General features: G+C 34.4%; 1 protein-coding gene across 1 annotated transcript; it reads left to right on the top strand.

Annotated features, from left to right (window-relative positions):
* The first annotated feature begins 844 nt into the window (after positions 1-844).
* On the top strand, positions 845-1438 carry LOC139889964 (pectinesterase inhibitor 4-like). Its single transcript, XM_071872873.1, has one exon. The coding sequence runs from the start codon at positions 845-847 to the stop codon at positions 1436-1438; it is 594 nt and encodes a 197-aa protein (XP_071728974.1).
* The last annotated feature ends 23475 nt before the right edge of the window (positions 1439-24913 follow it).

The raw sequence follows: 24913 nt of genomic DNA, 5'->3' as shown, positions 1-24913 counted from the left end.
CTACTCCACATAAAAAAACTCACACATTATAGTCATAAAAAAGTACAAAAAGCAACTCACACCAACAACCTACGCCCCCCCACCACTATAAATAGTGTAGGCAACTTTATCATATGTTGTGATTCATCTCGGCTTGAAACAAGACCTTCGATGGTCAAAGGGTCGTACTCTCCCATTTTAAAAATAATTTGGTATTCATACCGGATACATGTGCCCAGCTGGCAACCCAATACTCGTGGTTAACCATATGATGATATGAGGTGATCATCGGAATTTTTTTAAATATCATGTTATAGATTAAAATTATTAGTATTATTTGCATAATGTAATAACAATCATTCCTTAAAACATGTATAAACATTATTAAGATTTTAGTTAATCGTTAGTCAGAATTTAAATTTTAAATTTTCACCACTTTATTCATAAGTGTACCAAGAAGCGACTTTCGGAATATATAGTGTTAGAATCAATTGGTTGTATATATCCCGAGATTAAAAAAAAAAAAAAAAAAGTGATTGGTATAATTTCATGAAAACTATAAACGTTGCTTGTAGTTTTACTTTATAGGTGCCGAGGAAATGTAAGATCAACATTAATTATAAAATGGATATTCTTTTGATTTCAACAGATCAAACATGCATTAAACATTCCATTATATCACATGAATCACATGTATATTTGTTTGACAAATTATCATGACAGTTTTATATGTAGAATTAAAAAATGATCAATCAAGGAAAATTAGTTGTATACATATTGAAAATCCCTTAGTCATTCCTCTATAAATTGAGAAAGATTTTTCTTAATCTCATCATCAATTAATACTCAAAACAAACAACCAGCTATGGATCAACAATCAACATTCTTCTCATCAATCTTTCTCACATTCATAACCATTTCGATCTTCGAATTCGTAACACCATCATCATCCGCCACCACCGAAACATACACAAATTACATCAAAACCTCATGTAACTACACCACTTACCCATCAGTCTGCACAACATCTCTATTACCATACGCATTGGCCATCAAATCAACCCCACTTAGACTCGTCAAACAATCCCTTTCCGCCACCCTTAAATCTGCCTCCACCACTCGAACCATTATTTTAAAACTAGTTAAAGCGAAAAACATAACAAAAGGTGATGCTGCAGTCCTTAAAGATTGCATTGGTGATATTCAAGACTCTATAGGTGAAATTAAGGACTCGTTGAAAGCGATATCGAGCCTTAAATCGTCTAAAGACAAGAAATTTGTACTTTCTAACGCACAAACGTGGACAAGTGCAGCTATTACTGACGAGTACTCATGCACTGATGGACTTTCAGATGAAGAAATAAGTCCAGTTGTAATGAAGAAGATCATGACTAGTATGGTGAGTATTGCAAGGCTTAGTAGTAATGCGTTGTATTTTATTAACCACCTAAACATTTGATATTTATCATCTTATTATTATTTTATTAAAAATCTACAATTCCATTGTAACTAAGATTGAATTTTGTTGTTTAATATGATAATTAATTAGTATATTCTACTCACAAAACTGTTTCTAGACTTTGTAAATTTTATGGATCGTTATCGTTTAACCATTCCGAGGGGCAAGCGGACCGGGTTTGAGTCCTAAATGGATCCGGGAGAAAAGCCCTTTGAGGTCAATCTGGATATCCATATTTCAGGCAGATTAATTAATAGGATGGGCTCAAACCCATTACCTAACCCCCCAACCCCAACACACAAGGTGGAGGGGATGCCATTGAAGCAATGTTTCGTTGGCGAATAAGTTTAATAATTATCAAATGTACATAGCAGCTTATGCTCACAATACACTTGTTATTAATAAATACAATACGAGTAAAATATGCCGCTGCAGTCGAAGTGCGGTAGACTATGTAAGAACTCGTCGATTTTTGTGATAAAAAAAAAAAAGAATCTGAAAAAACAGGGCTCCCATGACTCAAACTAACGACCATCATATACTAATGCAAGGCACATAACCATCCATCCATTGATTTTTTTGTGATTTAAATACGACATTGTTTATTTATGATTCAAAAAAATCAATTTTTAAGTTTCTAAAAAAAAAAGAAGTTATCGGGTTTCAAACCCGCAACCACCTAGAAGAAGATACGCAGCCAAATCACCCAGCCAATCTTTCACATATGTTCTATACCCTAATAGTATATATCTAGTCAAATTCGCATTTGAAGAAAAAAACAAAAATAAAAGCCCCTAAAATAACTCGAACAAGTGACCACTGGCTTGCAGGTGCCCACGCCAACTCATTCGGCCACCGCTACATGGCTATTTAAATGTCGTTTTTAAAATTCTAGTTACATACGAATTGGCTTTTAGGACCATTAATAAATATGTTGTTAATCTATCTATAGTTATAAACTACGTGACCTACAACTATTCATGTCGTTTTTAAAATTCTAGTTACATACGAATTGGCTTTTAGGACCATTAATAAATATGTTGTTAATCTATCTATAGTTATAAACTACGTGACCTACAACTATTCACATTCACCGCCATCGAGATACTAGCTAAGCGGCAAAAAGGATCATATTGTTTGCGGGTCTATATCTGTAAAAAATGGGAGCACGTTCGAATCCTTGAGGAAGAGTTTTTCTCTAGAGTTCTGTTGTAGTGACAAGGTGCATGCCGTAAGGCACTCGATTTAACCCAAAGCACACCGGGTATGCATCGTGCGATGGTGTGTGAGGAATTTCTTCAAACGTGTGAGTAATGGCATATAATCGTGAAGGTTATTAAGCCCCTTTGGATGATGACAATACTGCCATTCTAAATAAAGAAAAATAACAAAAAATAACTATTCACATTCACCTAATATAATATATTGCAGCAGATTGGATAAACTTGGACCTCAAAAGAAGTTGGGCCTTGTGGTGTTGCACAAGATGAACACCCTTATAACCTGGTTTATGTTTATGTTTATATTTATATTTAGACTTTTTTGCTATGTAGATCCTTTACTCATACCCCATTTTGCATGCAGCGTTACTATATATTTTTTTTTTTGCAAACTTAATCATACAATTTTACAAATGTTACGTGAATGGTCCCTTTGGCTAACTTCAGTTTAAAAAAATTCATTAAATCCTGATATATGCATTGCATGTGAGGGTGCAATAAAATAAAATATTAAATATTTCAAATGCTTTTGCAATAAGCCAGACGTTCAAATTACGTGTAGGAAAATTTGACCGAAGTGCCAATATGATTGACGGAAAAGGCGTCTGAATAGGCTGAATGTCGGCTAAAGTGAATTTTTATATACACAATCCTCCCAAGTCACTTGCCATTAAAATTTGGATAAATTTGTGATCATATTAAAAACAATACCTTTTGCGGGAGTAATAAATTTCTGAGAAACTGACAAGTAATTACAGGTGAACCCAACCTAGCTGGACCTAGTTCAAAACATACAAATTTTAATCGAACAGATTTTCACCCGTTTCCTAACCCACCTTCGACCTATAGATGCTAAAAACATACCTTTCGTAGGAATGAGCATAAAATCACTCTGGAGACTGTTTAACTTGTCTCCTGTTCAATACAAATGAACTTCCTGAATTTCCACTTTGACGGGTGATAAATTTCCAATTCCCAATAGAAAGAAGATTAGAATACATTACATGAAGATTCCCACGGATGACTGCAGCGGTGCGGCCAATCAAAGTTTATGGGAATTAAAATGCCAAAGAACCGACCAGTTTGGTCAAAACTCAAACGACTCGAATCATACTGAAAAACCTGGTTGGGTTATACCGCAAATACTATCTTCAACTTTTTTTAGATTCCAATAACATTTAAAACCTGCATGACATGTAAAATAGACAATTTACCAATCAGCATCATCACGCTAGAAACATATAATCACCCATTTGCCTTTTAATGATACTCATACTCGATCAACTCGTATATCGCATCACACGTGCCTCTCACGTGCTAATATGTAGCGCACGCATGCAACGACGGGCGTGTAACGACACAAAGCCTGCAAAAGGATCGCCTTGTCGATGTACGACCTGCCAGAAGACGCTGTAGCAGGATGGATGCTGCAGACAGGAAGCAGGTCCGACATAATGCTTTTTACTTTTGTCGGCCCTTTAAGCAAATTGGTATAGGACAGATCATGATCTCCTTGTCCTATTAGGTGACACTAATGGACAAAGTTAGATTACACTATAAATAGGAGGTCCAAATCACGATACAAAGGGGCAGAAGGATAAAATGATTCACCTCTACTTACACCTATATTATTATTAGTAAGACATACAACAATCTCACCAAACGCGCTTACGCATAACGCGGCTCTTACCCGCGCTACCGGACTTCCAGCACATCAATTGCAGGCTATTTCGATGATGGTGGGTCGACGTTTAACCACTCCTATCGAGATCTTCATCTCACAGGCGTTATTCACGGTATACGGGACCGCAGAGTTAAACTCAAATGACCCTTAAATCCCCCTTTGTTGTTGTCAATTATGGAGCGAACCCGTTGGATCTATTGTATGCTTGATCAAATGACGCCATCCGTGGGACAAATAAGTTAAAAGGTTTCGATTAATTTTTTCTCTATATGTCCGTTAACATTCGCTTGTTTTTCTTTGAATATGGTTACATATATCAAGATGACAAGCAAGCGAGAAGCACCAAAGCCAGTGCCAACACGAGCCACCTCACATGTGGGACAAAATCCCGTGACTAAGGGTCCCACAGGAGCGTATACGCCCCCAAGAAGCGCTCCCGCATATCCTATTAACACTCAAGCGTCCCCTTTTAAGACACCAAAGGCGGTTCGCCCGATACCTTAGGCCTCGAACACCACTAATGCAGGGTTCAAGGCGACTTACCTAGTATCGGAGGGCAGTCGTAAAAGTGTCAGCAACAACAGCAGTCCCATTAGCTTTCAGGGTGAGCGCCCCTTCAAGACGCCCGTCCATCCGTGCCTAGGTCCAGCCTACCGACCTTCATGCCAGGGACGGCGTCCGCAAGCAAAGAATCTCGTGGCGCATCTCCTGCGCAAACACGGGAGTAGCGCGCAAGAAGCCAAGCAAATCTGATCTACATGCTAATGAACGCTGCCCCTGACGAGATGGTGCACGAATTTGAGCAGCCTGGAATGGCTGGAAACATGATTAAAAACATGTATGACTATCTTAGGACACGCTTCCTGCTCGACTTTCACAACACGTGTCCCGAAGGACCCCCGTGGAGTGTCACGACATCAAACACGAGCGCGTCAAATTATTTGGACAATTCATTGATAGGTACTGCCGAGAGGTTGCCAGAATCCCAAACCTGGCAGAATCCCAAAAAGGTGTCGAGATTCATTCATGAAATCTGCAGGGATCGCCAATCGCCACCTGACGCTATGGCAGAGAAACCCCCTCCCAGACACGCTCGCGGAAGCTATCTAAAAAGCACATAAGCATATGTGCGCGGAGGAAGACACTACCGGGTATTCCAGCCATGGAAACTCAAATAATGGGCAGCGTGATGGGTATGGTTCTCCCCGAGGCGGTCGCCATTCAGAAAGTTTCGAAAGGAGCCAACATGAATCAAGCCCATACCGCCATCACAATAAAGTAGTCATAATGACATAATGATAGAAGGCACCAACGAGGGAATCAAGGAAGCAACAACGAACAACAACACAAGGATAGAGACAATAAAACGCGTGAAAACAAAGAGACGCTGATCAGGAGCCTAAAACAAGAGCCTTAAAGAAATCACGTCACGGAATCTATCTCCAAAATGTTTGAGAAACCGGCGCGTATGTCTGAATATGCGTAAAGGAACAAATCAAAGTTTTGTGACTTCCATGACGACTATGGGCACGAGACCAATTGGTGCAAGGCACTGGTCGACGAAGTGGTTGGTTGCTTGAAACGCGGGAAGCTGGAGCATTTGAAACCCAAAAGGATAGGCAGAATGACTACAAGAAGGATGATGAGGCCAAAAGGACCGACAAAGTGATCTACATGTTTTCATGGGTAAAAGGGAGAAGTTTGAAAACAAACCGCTTCTGCCTTGGGAATCGATTCGACATGTGTTCCCCAACAAAACGGGCAAGGGAAGGAAGAGCGCACCATTGGTGGTGGAAGGTTACTTGCCCGAATGTGGACAGTTAATCGATGAACACCTTATTGATACTAAGAGTTGCGCTAATGTCATGTTCGAGCGTTGTTTTGACATATTATCGTACAAGGTGTAATGCAACATGAAGGAACCTCGGCAAAAGTTCAAGGGTTGGCAGGAGAGTCCACTTAGTCAATGGGATCCTTGGAAGTAGAGCTAATGCTGCGAGATGATAATATGACCGGGGGAAGGCACAAACGTTGGTGGTAGAATTCAGCGAGATACGCGCTTCCTCATAATACGACGCTCTCTTAGGACAGTCAGCGATATCCCAGTTCGGCATCGCGCCCTCTATCGCTCATGGTGTCATAGTATTTCCAACCCCGCCAGGGCTCGCCACCATGGGGTCAAAGACAACAGAGGAAAACCCTGAAACTGACAATAAAACATAACTCAATGAATTACAAATTATAGGTCTAGCACTCGGTAACAGCAAAATAAGAACCACTTCTTGATACTCCAATGCCAATAAGCTAAATATATGCAAACAGTTTGCGCGCTTACCCCATATAATGAGCACAATCTTATAGAATTCGAAACATAAGACGCATATAAAAATGCATCAAACGCATAAGCTCGCGCATTCGTTGATTTTACAAACCAACTAATTGGTTGTTAACAGGCCCCGAGTATTCAAGTCGCTGGTAAAGGGAAGGTAGATGAGGGCGGTTCTTCAGAGCCAGCAATAGACGAGGGAGACGAAATCTGCAGCGTGGACTACGAGTTCTGAGAATACAAGGACGAGAAGTTAATGGAAAGTGTGGTCATGCCAACATATCGATTAGGCCACCATTATTATTAAATTTCTCTATATTTGAATCAAGCGCAACTGTTTAGCGCAGTCATTGGTTGTTAACAGGCCCCAAGTATTTGGTCTGTAAGCGCTCTGAGTGCAAAGCTACTCCATTTGTACTTTCTAATAAAGTTATAGTTTACCATAATCTTTATACCAAAGTAGTTCTTTAACTTGATATAAGGTACGCACGGTTGCATACCCGACGCACTTCTGCCTTTGAAAGGATGTTTTCTCCGACTCCCGTGCGGCAGAAGCTTGTTTGGCAACAAGCTAGTTTATTACAATCAGATGGTTAAGAGTCATTGGGTTGACTTAGCCCGCTCGAGCAGACTTGAGATCTGCAAGTCATGACTATAAACGACGGCGTTGGTCATGCCTGACCTCAATCCTAAGTGTTGGCGCACTTAGAAGACTCTAGTACGCACACACGAGTGTATAATCAAAATGTATACCGTGTGCACAACAGTATACACGGAGATTACGCGATGGCATGCCCAACATGTTGACATTCTCATTAACGATCTTACGCATTTGATCATTAAAATTACTATAATCAGAAAACAAAGATCGTTCAACAAGTAATAAAACTTGATGTTAAATAATTTTGTATTACGGCACTAAAGCTTATAATTATTACACGTATGAAATACTCAAACAATTACAAGTCCATGGCCGCGCCTAGCCCATGACATCTTTTCTTGAGCTCATGGTAGCGTAGCCTATGCCACTCTATGTCAAACCTTAGTCGAGTTCGATACTTCGTGCATAATACCGAACTGGGGGAAGTATTAAGTGATGATGTTTAAAGATCCGCATATTTACGTAACCCATGCTCGAGCATTACATGTATGCGATAAGTTAAACGCCGACGTGCTTTGAGCATGATCTTTGAAAACTAAGTAAGATTTAGTTAAGCAAAGCACCAACTCACCAATCTTTAGAGCGTTGCATAGCATCGGTACATAGAAATTCACACATACGAATAGCAGAATACATAGATCACTGTACAAGATGAATCAAAGACGGCATTTCTCGGAGATCAGGCGCTCATCAGGGTCTTAAGATAAGGCAACCAAGCTGGGAACCATGATTTCAGCCAACTTCAGTGTAACGCTTCCTCTTCTCGACAGCCTCCGGATCAATAGCCTTCTTTGAATAAGATTCAGGCTAGAAATTGAGTCTTTCCTTGGCCTATACGACCACAAGGACCTCTCCAAACAACAAGCTACATGCTCAAAATTACATGCATGAGCAACTAAAGAAGGGAGGTCACCCTTTCCTCTTCATACAACTTGGAGAAGTATGAAGGAAGTCAAATCTTCTCCAAGAAACCAAATTGGGAAGCCGCTGCTTCCTCAGGAACCGCCAACAAATCGTTCAAACCATTGAAGGTCAGTGTGTTATCTATGGATAAACAAACAAAAGAGCAAGTCAGCTAGCTACAGTAAGCCTCAGAAAAAAGAAGATAAACATACAAGGTAAATAAAACAAGGTACCCTTTGGCTTTTTGCCAGATTTCACCCTCGGTGCCAGACACCGGTGGGCGATCATCTTGAGTACCCTCAGGGAGTCCAGTCCTACCGCATGGCGAAAGGGTGACGTCCGTCTCAGCGCCATATTCTTCGTATGTCACTAGTCCGCTCACGCCCTTCATCAATAAAATTTTAGGAATCGCCACAAACATGGCCATTGTCAGCCTCAACATCGCGATCACCATCAGCTTCGCCAGAGCCACCACATTCGACCGTGGGCTCCGCGTCAGGATTGTGTTCCCCTTCATTTACAGACTCCTCAACCTCAGAGTATAAGCCTAAAATACGGCGGCTCTCCAGAATATTATCAAGCAACATAACTACAAAAAGAAAAGTTACAACAAGTTAACATACGGAAATAAAGAATTGCCGATATATAAGAGAAAGTATTCTTCCATTCCGCGTGAACACCAGCTTTTACTTGCGCCATAAAATTAACCATATCGTTAAAAGCATACACTCTTCTTATAAGAAAATACGTTCTTAAACAAGTTCAAGGTTGGCGCAAATCGAAAATGATTACACATCTCAAAATACGTAATGCGACAAGTGCGGTAAGTATTCAATTGGCCAATCCCAATGCCATAGTTATGAAGAACACTCATGAAAAGGGGAGTAGGAGGGTAGCGCAAGTTCCCTTGCTGCATAACCTCACGATACACGTTAACCTTATTTGGAATTGAATGATTAGTGTGTTGGTCAGCTAAAGGCGCAACAGGGTTCAGCGCCCCTGGTGGAGGATACCAATCTCGAAGTGTCATGTGTTCCTTCCCCGTAACAATGGAAGGAATAGCTTCGGAACCATCGGGCTCAGCGATAGAAGTAGAAGCCATTTATAACAAATTAATGAAATTATTTAGCAATAAAAGAAAAGAAGCAGAGTACACGTTAACCCGAATTCTTAAGGTCAAGCGAAGAACACTAAACGTAGCAGATGGAAGTTCGCGCTTGAGTGAAGCAAAAAAAAAAAAAAAAAAAAAAAAAACTTTATTAGTGCAATTATGGGGTATTTATAGAGGAGGTCAAAATCAAAAAACCTCCCCAAGAAGTTGAAAAAAGGCGATTAAAAAAAGGAAAGGCCACGAAAGAAACACTTGTCGCATAGTGTGCAAAGGAAAGTGGAGTGGGAAACAGCGATATGACAAGCAACTCTTGACGTGACCCATTGACCTATGCAACAAATTGAAAGACGTCGGAAAAGCCATTTCGTATTAAATGCACCTTGTCACTAGCCATCGTTTTTTATATCTTCCAACCTTTGAAGAGTATAAAACACAAATTATATTGATGCGTGAAATAGATGATTGAACAGTTGAGTTCAACACCATGTGCAATACTTGCGCATAATATTGAACTGTGGGGGACTTAACGATATGCATACTCAATCAACTCGTATAGCGCATCACACGTGACTCTCACGTGCTAATATGTAGCGCACACATGCATGCTAGCGCGCAGGCAACGACGGACGTGTAACGACACAAAGCCTGTAAAAGGATCGCGTCTTGTCAATGTACGACCGGCCAGAAGGCGTTGTAGCTTGCAGGATGGATGTGGCAGACAAGAAGCAGGTCCAACAAGATGCTTTTTACAGCCCTTTAAGCAAATTGGTACTGTTAGGACAGATCATGATCTCCTTTTCCTATTACGTCCTTTTCCTATTACGTGGCACTAATGGACAAAGCTAGATTACACTATAAATAAGATGTCCAAATTGAAATGTCCCGTTCTTATTGATTAAAAACATTCCATATTAATTGATTTCGTTGCGAGGTTTTGACCTCTATATGAGACGTTTTTCAAAGACTGCATTCATTTTAAAACAAACCATAACCTTTATTTCATCAATAAAGGTTTAAAAAGCTTTACGTAGATTACCAAATAATGATAATCTAAAATATCCTGTTTACACACGACCATTACATAATGGTTTACAATACAAATATGTTACAACAAAATACGTTTCTTGAATGCAGTTTTTACACAATATCATACAAGCATGGACTCCAAATCTCGTCCTTATTTAAGTATGCGACAGCGGAAGCTCTTAATAATCACCTGAGAATAAACATGCTTAAAACGTCAACAAAAATGTTGGTGAGTTATAGGTTTAACCTATATATATCAAATCATAATAATAGACGACAAGATTTCATATTTCAATACACATCCCATACATAGAGATAAAAATCATTCATATGGTGAACACCTGGTAACCGACATTAACAAGATGCATATATAAGAATATCCCCATCATTCTGGGACACCCTTCGGATATGATATAAATTTTGAAGTACTAAAACATCCGGTACTTTGGATGGGGTTTGTTAGGCCCAATAGATCTATCTTTAGGATTCGCGTCAATTAGGGTGTCTGTTCCCTAATTCTTAGATTACCAGACTTAATAAAAAGGGGCATATTCGATTTCGATAATTCAACCATAGAATGTAGTTTCACGTACTTGTGTCTATTTTGTAAATCATTTATAAAACCTGCATGTATTCTCATCCCAAAAATATTAGATTTTAAAAGTGGGACTATAACTCACTTTCATAGATTTTTACTTCGCCGGGAAGTAAGACTTGGCCACTGGTTGATTCACGAACCTATAACAATATATACATATATATCAAAGTATGTTCAAAATATATTTACAACACTTTTAATATATTTTGATGTTTTAAGTTTATTAAGTCAGCTGTCCTCGTTAGAAACCTACAACTAGTTGTCCACAGTTAGATTTACAGAAATAAATCGATAAATATTATCTTGAATCAATCCACGACCCAGTGTATACGTATCTCAGTATTGATCACAACTCAAACTATATATATTTTGGAATCAACCTCAACCCTGTATAGCTAACTCCAACATTCACATATAGAGTGTCTATGGTTGTTCCGAAATATATATAGATGTGTCGACATGATAGGTCGAAACATTGTATATGTGTCTATGGTATCTCAATATTACATAATATACAATACAAGTTGATTAAGTTATGGTTGGAATAGATTTGTTACCAATTTTCACGTAGCTAAAATGAGAAAAATTATCCAATCTTGTTTTACCCATAACTTCTTCATTTTAAATCCGTTTTGAGTGAATCAAATTGCTATGGTTTCATATTGAACTCTATTTTATGAATCTAAATAGATAAAGTATAGGTTTATAGTCGGAAAAATAAGTTACAAGTCGTTTTTGTAAAGGTAGTCATTTCAGTCGAAAGAACGACGTCTAGATGACCATTTTAGAAAACATACTTCCACTTTGAGTTTAACCATAATTTTTGGATATAGTTTCATGTTCATAATAAAAATCATTTTCTCAGAATAACAACTTTTAAATCAAAGTTTATCATAGTTTTTAATTAACTAACCCAAAACAGCCCGAGGTGTTACTACGACGGCGTAAATCCGGTTTTACGGTGTTTTTCGTATTTCCAGGTTTTAAATCATTAAGTTAGCATATCATATAGATATAGAACATGTGTTTAGTTGATTTTAAAAGTCAAGTTAGAAGGATTAACTTTTGTTTGCGAACAAGTTTAGAATTAACTAAACTATGTTCTAGTGATTACAAGTTTAAACCTTCGAATAAGATAGCTTTATATGTATGAATCGAATGATGTTATGAACATCATTACTACCTTAAGTTCCTTGGATAAACCTACTGGAAAAGAGAAAAATGGATCTAGCTTCAACGGATCCTTGGATGGCTCGAAGTTCTTGAAGCAGAATCATGACACGAAAACAAGTTCAAGTAAGATCATTACTTGAAATAAGATTGTTATAGTTATAGAAATTGAACCAAAGTTTGAATATGATTATTACCTTGTATTAGAATGATAACCTACTGTAAGAAACAAAGATTTCTTGAGGTTGGATGATCACCTTACAAGATTGGAAGTGAGCTAGCAAACTTGAAAGTATTCTTGATTTTATGTAACTAGAACTTGTAGAATATATGAAGAACACTTAGAACTTGAAGATAGAACTTGAGAGAGATCAATTAGATGAAGAAAATTGAAGAATGAAAGTGTTTGTAGGTGTTTTTGGTCGTTGGTGTATGGATTAGATATAAATGATATGTAATTTTGTTTTCATGTAAATAAGTCATGAATGATTACTCATATTTTTGTAATTTTATGAGATATTTCATGCTAGTTGCCAAATGATGGTTCCCACATGTGTTAGATGACTCACATGGGTTGCTAAAAGCTGATCATTGGAGTGTATTTACCAATAGTACATACATCTAAAAGCTGTGTATTGTACGAGTACGAATACGGGTGCATACGAGTAGAATTATTGATGAAACTGAACGAGGATGTAATTGTAAACATTTTTGTTAAGTAGAAGTATTTTGATAAGTGTATTGAAGTCTTTCAAAAGTGTATAAATACATATTAATGAAATGTCCCGTTCTTATTGATTAAAAACGTTCCATATTAATTGATTTCGTTGCGAGGTTTTGACCTTTATATGAGACGTTTTTCAAAGACTGCATTCATTTTTAAAACAAACCATAACCTTTATTTCATAAATAAAGGTTTAAAAAGATTTTACGTAGATTATCAAATAATGATAATCTAAAATATCCTGTTTACACACGACCATTACATAATGGTTTACAATACAAATATGTTACATCGAAATCAGTTTCTTGAATGCAGTTTTTACACATTATCATACAAACATGGACTCCAAATCTTGTCCTTATTTTAGTATGCAACAGCGGAAGCTCTTAATATTCACCTGAGAATAAACATGCTTTAAACGTCAACAAAAATGTTGGTGAGTTATAGGTTTAACCTATATATATCAAATCGTAACAATAGACCACAAGATTTCATATTTCAATACACATCCCATACATAGAGATAAAAATCATTCATATGGTGAACACCTGGTAACCGACATTAACAAGATGCATATATAAGAATATCCCCATCATTCCGGGACACCCTTCGGATATGAAATAAATTTCGAAGTACTAAAGCATTCGGTACTTTGGATGGGGTTTGTTAGACCCAATAGATCTATCTTTAGGATTCGCGTCAATTAAGGTGTCTGTTCCCTAATTCTTAGATTACCAGACTTAATAAAAAGGGGCATATTCAATTTCGATAATTCAACCATAGAATGTAGTTTCACGTACTTGTGTCTATTTTGTAAATCATTTATAAAACCTGCATGTATTCTCATCCCAAAAATATTAGATTTTAAAAGTGGGACTATAACTCACTTTCACAGATTTTTACTTCGTCGGGAAGTAAGACTTGGCCACTGGTTGATTCACGAACCTATAACAATATATACATATATATCAAAGTATGTTCAAAATATATTTACAACACTTTTAATATATTTTGATGTTTTAAGTTTATTAAGTCAGCTGTCCTCGTTAGTAACCTACAACTAGTTGTCCACAGTTAGATATACAGAAATAAATCGATAAATATTATCTTGAATCAATCCACGACCCAGTGTATACGTATCTCAGTATTGATCACAACTCAAACTATACATATTTTGAAATCAACCTCAACCCTGTATAGCTAACTTCAACATTCACATATAGAGTGTCTATGGTTGTTCCGAAATATATATAGATGTGTCGACACGATAGGTTGAAACATTGTATACATGTCTATGGTATCTCAAGATTACATAATATACAATACAAGTTGATTAAGTTATGGTTGGAATATATTTGTTACCAATTTTCACGTAGCTAAAATGAGAAAAATTATCCAATCTTGTTTTACCCATAACTTCTTCATTTTAAATCTGTTTTGAGTGAATCAAATTGCTATGGTTTCATATTGAACTCTATTTTATGAATCTAAATAGAAAAATTATAGGTTTATAGTCAGAAAAATAAGTTACAAGTCATTTTTTGTAAAGGTAGTCATTTCAGTCGAAAGAACGACGTCTAGATGACCATTTTAGAAAACATACTTCCACTTTGAGTTTAACCATAATTTTTGGATATAGTTTCATGTTCATAATAAAAATCATTTTCTCAGAATAACAACTTTTAAATCAAAGTTTATCATAGTTATTAATTAACTAACCCAAAACAGCCCGCGGTGTTACTACGACGGCGTAAATCCGGTTTTACGGTGTTTTTCGTGTTTCCAGATTTTAAATCATTAAGTTAGCATATCATATAGATATAGAACATGTGTTTAGTTAATTTTAAAAGTCAAGTTAGAAGGATTAACTTTTGTTTGCGAACAAGTTTAGAATTAACTAAACTATGTTCTAGTGATTACGAGTTTAAACCTTTGAATAAGATAGTTTTATATATATGAATCGAATGATGTTATGAACATCATTACTACCTCAAGTTTAGTAGGTAAACCTACTGGAAGTGACAAGAAATGATCTAGCTTCAAAGGATCTTGGATGGCTTGAAAGTTCTTGAAGTAGGATCATGACACAAAAACAAGTTCAAGTAAGATTTTTACTCGAATTAAGATAGTTTATAGTTATAGAAATTGAATCAAAGTTTGAATATGAATATTACCTTGAATAAGAAAGATAACCTACTGTATATAACAAAGGTTTCTTGATCTTAGATGATTACTTGGAATGGATTAGAAAGCTTGGAAGTAAATTAGTAAACTTGAAGGGATTTTTGAAGTGTTCTTGAAGTGTTCTTCCTATGATGATTATAGCTTGATTCTTGAAGTGATTTTTGATGAAGATGATGATTAACTACTGGAAAAATACGTTCATAATAGTGTGTGTGTGTTGAGAGAGAATTAGAAAGAGAATTGGAAGTGAAATGGAGTGAATGATGAGTGGTAATTGGTGAGTGGTGAGTGGGGTTAAAAGGAGTTCTAGTTAGTTGACTAGCTCATGGTAGAAGTTAAAATTGATTAGTCATACATGACATAATCAAGAGTGGAATCCCATGCTAGTTCCTATTGGTATATACCCATAGTAAGTACGTTTTGAAGCTGTGTATAATACGGGTAAGAATACGACTAGAATTCTTGATGAAAGAAAAGAATGAGAAAGTAACTGTAACCATTTTCGTTAAGTATGAGTGTTTTGATATATGTCTTGAAGTCTTCCAAAATTATTTTAATACATCTAAATACACTACATGTATATACATTTTAACTGAGTCGTTAAGTCATCGTTAGTCGTTACATGTAAGTGTTGTTTTGAAACCTTTAAGTTAACGATCTCAATTAATGTTGTTAACCCATTGTTTATTATATCTAATGAGATGTTAAATTATTATATTATCATGATATTATGATATATTAATATATCTTAATATGATATATATACATTTAAATGTCGTTACAACGATAATCGTTACATATATGTCTCGTTTCAAAATCCTTAAGTTAGTAGTCTTGTTTATATGTATATAACTCATTGTTAATATACATATGGAGATACTTACTTATCATTATCTCATGTTAACCATATGTATATCCATATATATATCGTCATGTCGTTTTTACAAGTTTTAACGTTCGTGAATCGCCGGTCAACTTGGGTGGTCAATTGTCTATATGAAACATATTTCAATTAATCAAGCCTTAACAAGTTTGATTGCTTAACATGTTGGAAACATTTAATCATGTAAATATCAATCTCAATTAATATATATAAACATGGAAAATTTCGGGTCACTACAGTACCTACCCGTTAAATAAATTTCGTCCCGAAATTTTAAGCTGTTGAAGGTGTTGACGAATCTTCTGGAAATAGATGCGGGTATTTCTTCTTCATCTAATCTTCACACTCCCAGGTGAACTCGGGTCCTCTACGAGCATTCCATCGAACCTTAACAATTGGTATCTTGTTTTGCTTAAGTCTTTTAACCTCACGATCCATTATTTCGACGGGTTCTTCGATGAATTGAAGTTTTTCGTTGATTTGGATTTCATCTAACGGAATAGTGAGATCTTCTTTAGCAAAACATTTCTTCAAATTCGAGACGTGGAAAGTGTTATGTACAGCCGCAAGTTGTTGAGGTAACTCAAGTCGGTAAGCTACTGGTTCGACACGATCAATAATCTTGAATGGTCCAATATACCTTGGATTTAATTTCCCTCGTTTACCAAATCGAACAACGCCTTTCCAAGGTGCAACTTTAAGCATGACCATCTCTCCAATTTCAAATTCTATATCTTTTCTTTTAATGTCAGCGTAGCTCTTTTGTCGACTTTGGGCGGTTTTTGTAACAACCCGGAAATATCCGACCAAATTTAAACCTTAATCTCTATATGTCTCCGACACGATAAGCAAAAGCCTTAATGTTGAGTCTAGAAAGTCTGAAATCTTTATTTGGATAATTAGTTACCCTTTGACCAAGCCTGATGATTCACGAACAATTATGTGTATATAGATATGTATATATATATATATATATATATATTTATATAATAAATGTTATTAATTATTGATATAAATAAATTTTAATGTTAATGGTAATATCATTATTAAGAATATTATCATTTTAATAAAATATATAGATATAAAAAATACGATACATTTAATTTGGCATAGTATTATTACTATTGTTATTGTTATTATTATTAACATCATTATTATTATAATTAGTAAAAAAAAAATTATAATTTGAGTTATTATTAAGATTATTAATATTGTAAATAATATTATTAGAATTATTATATAAAATGAAATTTGATTATTGTTATTATTATTATTATTCTTATTAATATTAATATTATTATCGTTATGATTGGTAATATAAGAGTTATTAAAATTACCATTATTATGGTTACTATTAAAAAAATTAACATATTTCTTTAGCACTAATATCAAAAGTATAATTTTTATCATTATTATTTTTATTACTAATATTTTTATGGATATCATTAATATTATGAATATTACTTATTAAAATTAATTACAAAATTTACGAATTTATTGACTAAAGATTAGGTAATTTTTATCTAAAAATATTTTTTTATTAAAACTAACATATTATTAAATTTAATGTATTTATAAATTATAAATATCCTATATGATATAAAAAAAATAATAAAAAAAATAATACGTGTAAATTTATTATATATATAAAAAAAAAAGCCAGTTATCTGTTTCATATCTGTTTCTGTCATACTATTACGCTTGTGATACCTGTTATCAACATCGATATACAGTAAGGAATTTATCTCTTTATATCCTCTGCACACAAAGCCATCGATCTATTTATCCTCTCATTATCAAATTCTCACCATGATTAGCACTAGTAATTGAAGAATTAAATCAAATAATGATGAACATCTGGTAAACTGCCCTGTTCGTGCACCATGACATCAAACACTTCGAATTTGAGTACGATATTAAAATCCTTTATTGCAGTTTTGTCTGAAATATTTCACTTAATCTATCTGCACGAACTCAACCTTCAATTCTTTTAAACGAGTATGAATTTTGGAATCAACGTTTTTAAATTAAAAAGTTAAACTTCTCGTTCATTGTAAAATTCGAGCTTAATTCGATGTTTTAGGTTAATTTAAGATAACAGAAAGTTTCTAATAGGTATTTGAAACATTTTTCGTGTTGAGATCGTGGTCTATAAAGGCCTCTAATTTCGAAATCGATTTTGAGTTTAAAACCGTGACATCGAGACTGAAACAGCTTTTATATATATTTTTTTCTGTTATAAAACTCAATTCAATTAAATCGTAGTCGTTCCTGTTTCGTTTGAGTGTCCTAAAGCCACATGAATTATTTGTTGTTATGGTACCTGGATTGTTATCGAATCAGTGGAGAAGAAGGCATAGTAGTTATACAGTTTATATTTGGTTAAAACCATTTTAATTCAGAAAAACACAATCGGTTCAATGGTTAGAGGAGTGTTTGGTAAACGGGTGGTCTTGAGTTCGAGCCCGGTTCGGGACAAATCTTTTTTATGAGACCATTTGGAAGGTAGTTTCATTAACTTCTATTATCATTATTGTTATTATTATTATTATTACAATTATGATTATTATTATTGTTCTTGTTATTAGTAATATTATATTATTACTAATATTATCATTAGTATTATTATAAATGGGATTATCACTAGTAGAATTGTAATTATTTAAAAATTAATGTTATTATTATTATTTTTACAAAAATTATTATTTTGATTTCATTAAAACTATTGTTATTAATATTATCAAGTATCATCTATATCATTATTATTAAAATAATATTGATTAAGAAAATAAAAGTTTTAACAATATTACTAAGATTGTAAGTGTAAGAATAAAGATTTTATATACAAAAATATACTTAAAATACATAACTTAACTATATTAAAGTTTCTATTGAAAATATATAAATAAATAATGAAATTTATAAATTATTAATATAACGAAATCATACTAATAATAAATAGATTTATTTGATTACGAGTATATGTTTTAATGATATAGGTTCGTGAATCCGAGACCAACCTTATATGTGTTCAATGATGTTATATGTATTTTTACTACAAAATACATTAGGTGAGTATATAGTCCCACTTTTAAACTCTAAATATTTCGGGATGAGAATACATGTATTTTATGTTTTACGTTATGGACACAAGTAACTGAAAAATATATTCTACGTTGAGTTGTACCACTGGCATACTTCCCTGTAGCTTGGTAACTAATATTTACAGCGGTATTGTAAACGCGAATCCTGTTGATAGATCTATCGGGCCTGACAACCCCAACCGGACTGGACGACCAGTATTCAACGGTTGCACAGTACTTCGTTTCGTGACTACACATGGTACAGTGTAGTAAGATTTCATAATAAAGGGAATATGCGACGTGATTAAATGTTAAGTATGGTTACCAAGTGCTCAACCACTTAGAATATTTTTATTAAAATGTTTACATATGAAATCTTGTGGTCCATTGTTATAACGCTGCTAGCATCAAACCTATATATCTCACCAACTTTATGTTGACTTCTTAAAGCATGTTATTCTCAGGTACGAATTAAGTCTTCCGCTGTGCATTAGCTCATATTAAGGACATTACTTGGAGTCGATCATCGCGATGGGACCAACTGTTGATGATATCGTCCGGGAGGATAAGGACGGGTCTTTACAGGTGGTATCAGAGCGTTGGTCTTAGCGAACCAGGCCTTGCATTAGTGTGTCTAACTGGTAGTTGTTAGGATACATTAGTGAGTCTGGACTTTGACCGTGTCTGCCTGTCAAAAGTTTTGCTTATCATTTCTAGTCGGAAATCATCTGCTTATCATCCTTAGGAAATTGCCTGCCTATCATTCATAAGTCTAGACACGTCTTACTGCATTTAGTGCATCGATAGTGTATAGACAAAATTCATATCTTAGCATATCTGTTACTTTGGACTTTAGTTGACATCTTTTCAAAGATTCTCCGTAATTTACGGGATTTTGGTATTATATATACATATGTAAAGTATGTATAGAAGAGTACCAAATCTAACTTCTATAATCTATTTCATACCAAAAATTCAATTTCCGATTATACAAGATGGATTCCGCATCTAGTTCGAATTCCTCAGATTATGACAGCTATGCCGATATGGATTTTCATTCAAGCTCCGAAGGCAGCATCACCGGAATGGATCAACCAATCTCCCATCATCTATTCTGGATGAATTGGGGGTGGGTTCGTAATATACTAAGTCACTGGAGACATGAAGAGGGTGATCCCTTCCATCCACCAAATTGCCCTCTTGGCGATGAACTTGAAAGCACCTACCGGCGAACCTGTCCGAGCAATCATTTTCTCTCTCATTTCTAGGGTATCTCGTCCCGATGATATACTTTCTCATATCTCGAATCTTATTCATCCGCTCGCTTCAACCGTCAATCATTCCGTAGTACTAGAAGAAGTTAACAAACTACGAGCTCGTGTGACGACTTTGGAGAACCTGGTGCGAAGATTACGAACACTAGCAGCAGCACCAGCAGCATAATCAGTACCACCATCATTGACGTCGACAGTACCCTTATCATCTCTAAACCATAACCGCGCCGTAACTCTCAATATCACAATCTGTACCTCGAATATCAACATTACACGCCTCAATATCACCATCTGTACTTCGAGTATGAACTTCGTTCTACACATCGATCTACATCGGCTATCTTCGCTTTACGTATCATTCTACCTCATTTTTCCTCGTTCGACATGGTGAAAATGTAATTTCTAAAGTTTTAGAGATTATGTAATCTAGTATTAACGGTAAATCAGATGAGTTTTTGACTCATTAAATCCATGATTACATCCGATGAAAATATATATGCAAGTATATTTTCATAAAGATTGTAATTAAAAATTCTTTTGTACAAACTGTTAATGATGAAAATATTTTAACGGGTGGGTAGTACCCGAGGAATATTTAGAATTCACATTAATAAGTTACACTGTACATTCTTCGAATCTGATTCAACGATCATTTACTATCCTACTTACAACTACCGATATCCGTGTCCGTTCACCACAGAATAACCATTTCTATTCAAATTTCATATTTGGATTTTGACCTATCAGAATCCAACAAGTGGCATAACGAAGAAAACATTGGACAAAAATAAAAAGTGTTAGAAACAAACGAATTAATTAATTGGAATTGTGATAGGATTTCACGCTAACTGTTCCGGCTAACTATTCCCAGCTAACTGGTTAACATTTAATTTATCGCAATTTACATTCTCGCAATTTTATTTATCGTCATTTAATTTCTGTTATTTACTTTTACGCACTATAAATAATGGGACACGTATGCAAGGTTTCGATTTATCATATCGACCCATCTATATATATATTTCGGAACAACCGTAGACACTCTATATGTGAAGGTGGGAGTTGGCTATACAGGGTCGGAGTTGATTCCAAAATATATATGTACTTTGAGTTGTGATCGACACCGAGACCGGTACACGGGTCACGATACGTATTATTTAATTCGAATATTATATATTAAATTATATATGAATCATTGAACCATCGGACTATTGGACTGCTAACTTTGGACAATTAAAATGAATTAAATTAAAATATTGATTATAACATATGAAACTAAATAATTCTTCAAGCTTGCCACTTGATTTCATCTTAAACCTCATTTGTATCTCGACAATTACAATGCGTGTTCAAATCTTTCATGATTCTTGAAAACCCCTCAATCGAGAGGATGAACCAACCGCGTTTCATCTACGGAAGAAAAGACTTATGCTCCTGTAAGACTCTCGGAGACTGAGTCAACGTTTAACACGCAGCAGTGTTAATTTCTTTAGTGTTATTATTACCCAAAATAACTTTGCAATTCCTTTTCAAAGTAACCAAATTTTGTTACAGCTCCACTTCGACTTCTCAGAAAGACTAGCCTTAATATAATCTCGATATATATACATCATCCTTTCGCCGTCGTTATCAAAGAATCTTTCATATTTCACGACATCATCAGCAGATGTACCAACAGCTCGCCATCCCTTTGGCGGAATCAACAATCGGTATTTTGAAAATCTCGCAGAACTTCTCCAGTTATACCTACAACGTCTATCCCTAAGAAATTCATACTTCAAATGTGAAGTTCTGAAAAACATCTTGAACTACAGATAATTCTTGAAATGCTGATGAAGCAGCAAAAACTGTAAACGACTTTAACAGTCAAAAGTGAGACAATAAAGTACAGTGAGTTGGTAAAACTCAAGAAAAATGGATTGAGCAAAGTATGGAAGAAGTTGTGAATAAATCAAAGAATGGAACCTGCCTTCAAAGAATTCAAACGATTCAGTGCCTACTGAAACTGTTAGTAAGAACCTTACTCCTTATTCTAAACCTTTCCAGATGATATTCATCATCATCATCTTATTTTAGATATTATAAGATATCTTCATATCTTCCGTTATACATATTCTCCATATTTCTGGAGATATTTTCACAACTATCCTTATCTGAGATCATGTATCTCTCCGTAATATCTGCGTTATAATATAAAAGAAACTGTGTTAGTTTCTAAGTACTAAAAACTTCAAGTCTAAAATAGGAATGTTCTGAAGCAGTGTTGGGAACTGATGCATGAATTAGTATAACATAATGAAACTTGATCAACTTCATTATATTACAGTAAATCATGTAGAGTTTCTAATGGAATGTGATGATTCACAGTACCGTCGTCATGTGCCATGTTACACGACTCTTACATTCTATCCAATCTCCAAACATATTAAGAACATATTCTCTTGATAGTTCAATCTTTTCCAGGATATTCTGGTAATTTGACAAATCAAAATCGTGCCATTACCATTTCTTTCTAAGAACATTAGCTATGTTCATACCTACGAATTCCGGACCATTGCTCGCTTGACCCGAGAACGGGAAGAAGAAACGAAGGAACAAAGCCCCAAAATAGAAATTGGAGTATAGATCACAACAAATAGGAGAAAGTATTAACTATGGATGACAATGATTATAGAAAACAGAAACAAGAGAATTGAAGTGTAAGGGGAGATATCAAACTCAACAATCACCCAGAAATTTACAAACCGTGTATATCAATACGTATTGCAACGTAAAGACACGGGTGAATTAGAAACATTATAATTCCAAGGAAATCATAAAAGTGAATAGATTCTTCTGGCGGTAGATGAAAGAGAAGAACGAAAGATATGAAAGTTAGAAGTACAACAAGAATCAGAACGGGATGGAGCATTATAAAGAACACTTTAAAGTAGGAATTAAGGAGAAAGAGTAGAAGATGAGAGTGGCGGAAAATAAGGAAACAAAGGAGTAGATTTATAGTAAAATATCCGATAGAGAAATCGAAATAGATTGCAGCATTAAATCAAAGGAGATCATGTTTCCTAAATCATCAAAGAACCAAATCTTATTACATAAGATTTTCTTTAAATTCCTTAAATTTTGGAAATCAATCCTAATCGCGTCATCTGTTAAAAACAATTCCATATTCACTCATTTCATTCTTTTGTGATAGCTTCACTCGTGCGCTTCACATGACCGAATCGTTTTATCCATATCTTCCAATAATGATAAAACTCTATTATTATCTCATACTCGTCATAAAAACATTCCTATTGTTATTTATGACAACCTCTACCAAATTTCGGGGACGAAATTTCTTTAACGGGTGGGTACTGTAACAACCCGGAAATATCCGACCAAATTTAAACCTTAATCTCTATATGTCTCCGACACGATAAGCAAAAGCCTTAATGTTGAGTCTAGAAAGTCTGAAATCTTTATTTGGATAATTAGTTACCCTTTGACCAAGCCTGATGATTCACGAACAATTATGTGTATATAGATATGTATATATATATATATATATTTATATAATAAATGTTATTAATTATTGATATAAATAAATTTTAATGTTAATGGTAATATCATTATTAAGAATATTATCATTTTAATAAAATATATAGATATAAAAAATACGATACATTTAATTTGGCATAGTATTATTACTATTGTTATTGTTATTATTATTAACATCATTATTATTATAATTAGTAAAAAAAAAATTATAATTTGAGTTATTATTAAGATTATTAATATTGTAAATAATATTATTAGAATTATTATATAAAATGAAATTTGATTATTGTTATTATTATTATTATTCTTATTAATATTAATATTATTATCGTTATGATTGGTAATATAAGAGTTATTAAAATTACCATTATTATGGTTACTATTAAAAAAATTAACATATTTCTTTAGCACTAATATCAAAAGTATAATTTTTATCATTATTATTTTTATTACTAATATTTTTATGGATATCATTAATATTATGAATATTACTTATTAAAATTAATTACAAAATTTACGAATTTATTGACTAAAGATTAGGTAATTTTTATCTAAAAATATTTTTTTATTAAAACTAACATATTATTAAATTTAATGTATTTATAAATTATAAATATCCTATATGATATAAAAAAAATAATAAAAAAAATAATACGTGTAAATTTATTATATATATAAAAAAAAAAGCCAGTTATCTGTTTCATATCTGTTTCTGTCATACTATTACGCTTGTGATACCTGTTATCAACATCGATATACAGTAAGGAATTTATCTCTTTATATCCTCTGCACACAAAGCCATCGATCTATTTATCCTCTCATTATCAAATTCTCACCATGATTAGCACTAGTAATTGAAGAATTAAATCAAATAATGATGAACATCTGGTAAACTGCCCTGTTCGTGCACCATGACATCAAACACTTCGAATTTGAGTACGATATTAAAATCCTTTATTGCAGTTTTGTCTGAAATATTTCACTTAATCTATCTGCACGAACTCAACCTTCAATTCTTTTAAACGAGTATGAATTTTGGAATCAACGTTTTTAAATTAAAAAGTTAAACTTCTCGTTCATTGTAAAATTCG

The sequence above is a fragment of the Rutidosis leptorrhynchoides genome, chromosome 2 (genome assembly GCF_046630445.1).
Source record: "Rutidosis leptorrhynchoides isolate AG116_Rl617_1_P2 chromosome 2, CSIRO_AGI_Rlap_v1, whole genome shotgun sequence".
Lineage (NCBI taxonomy): Eukaryota > Viridiplantae > Streptophyta > Magnoliopsida > Asterales > Asteraceae > Rutidosis > Rutidosis leptorrhynchoides.
Note: the sequence above shows the minus strand (reverse complement) of the source record. Positions and strands in the feature narration are given on the sequence as shown.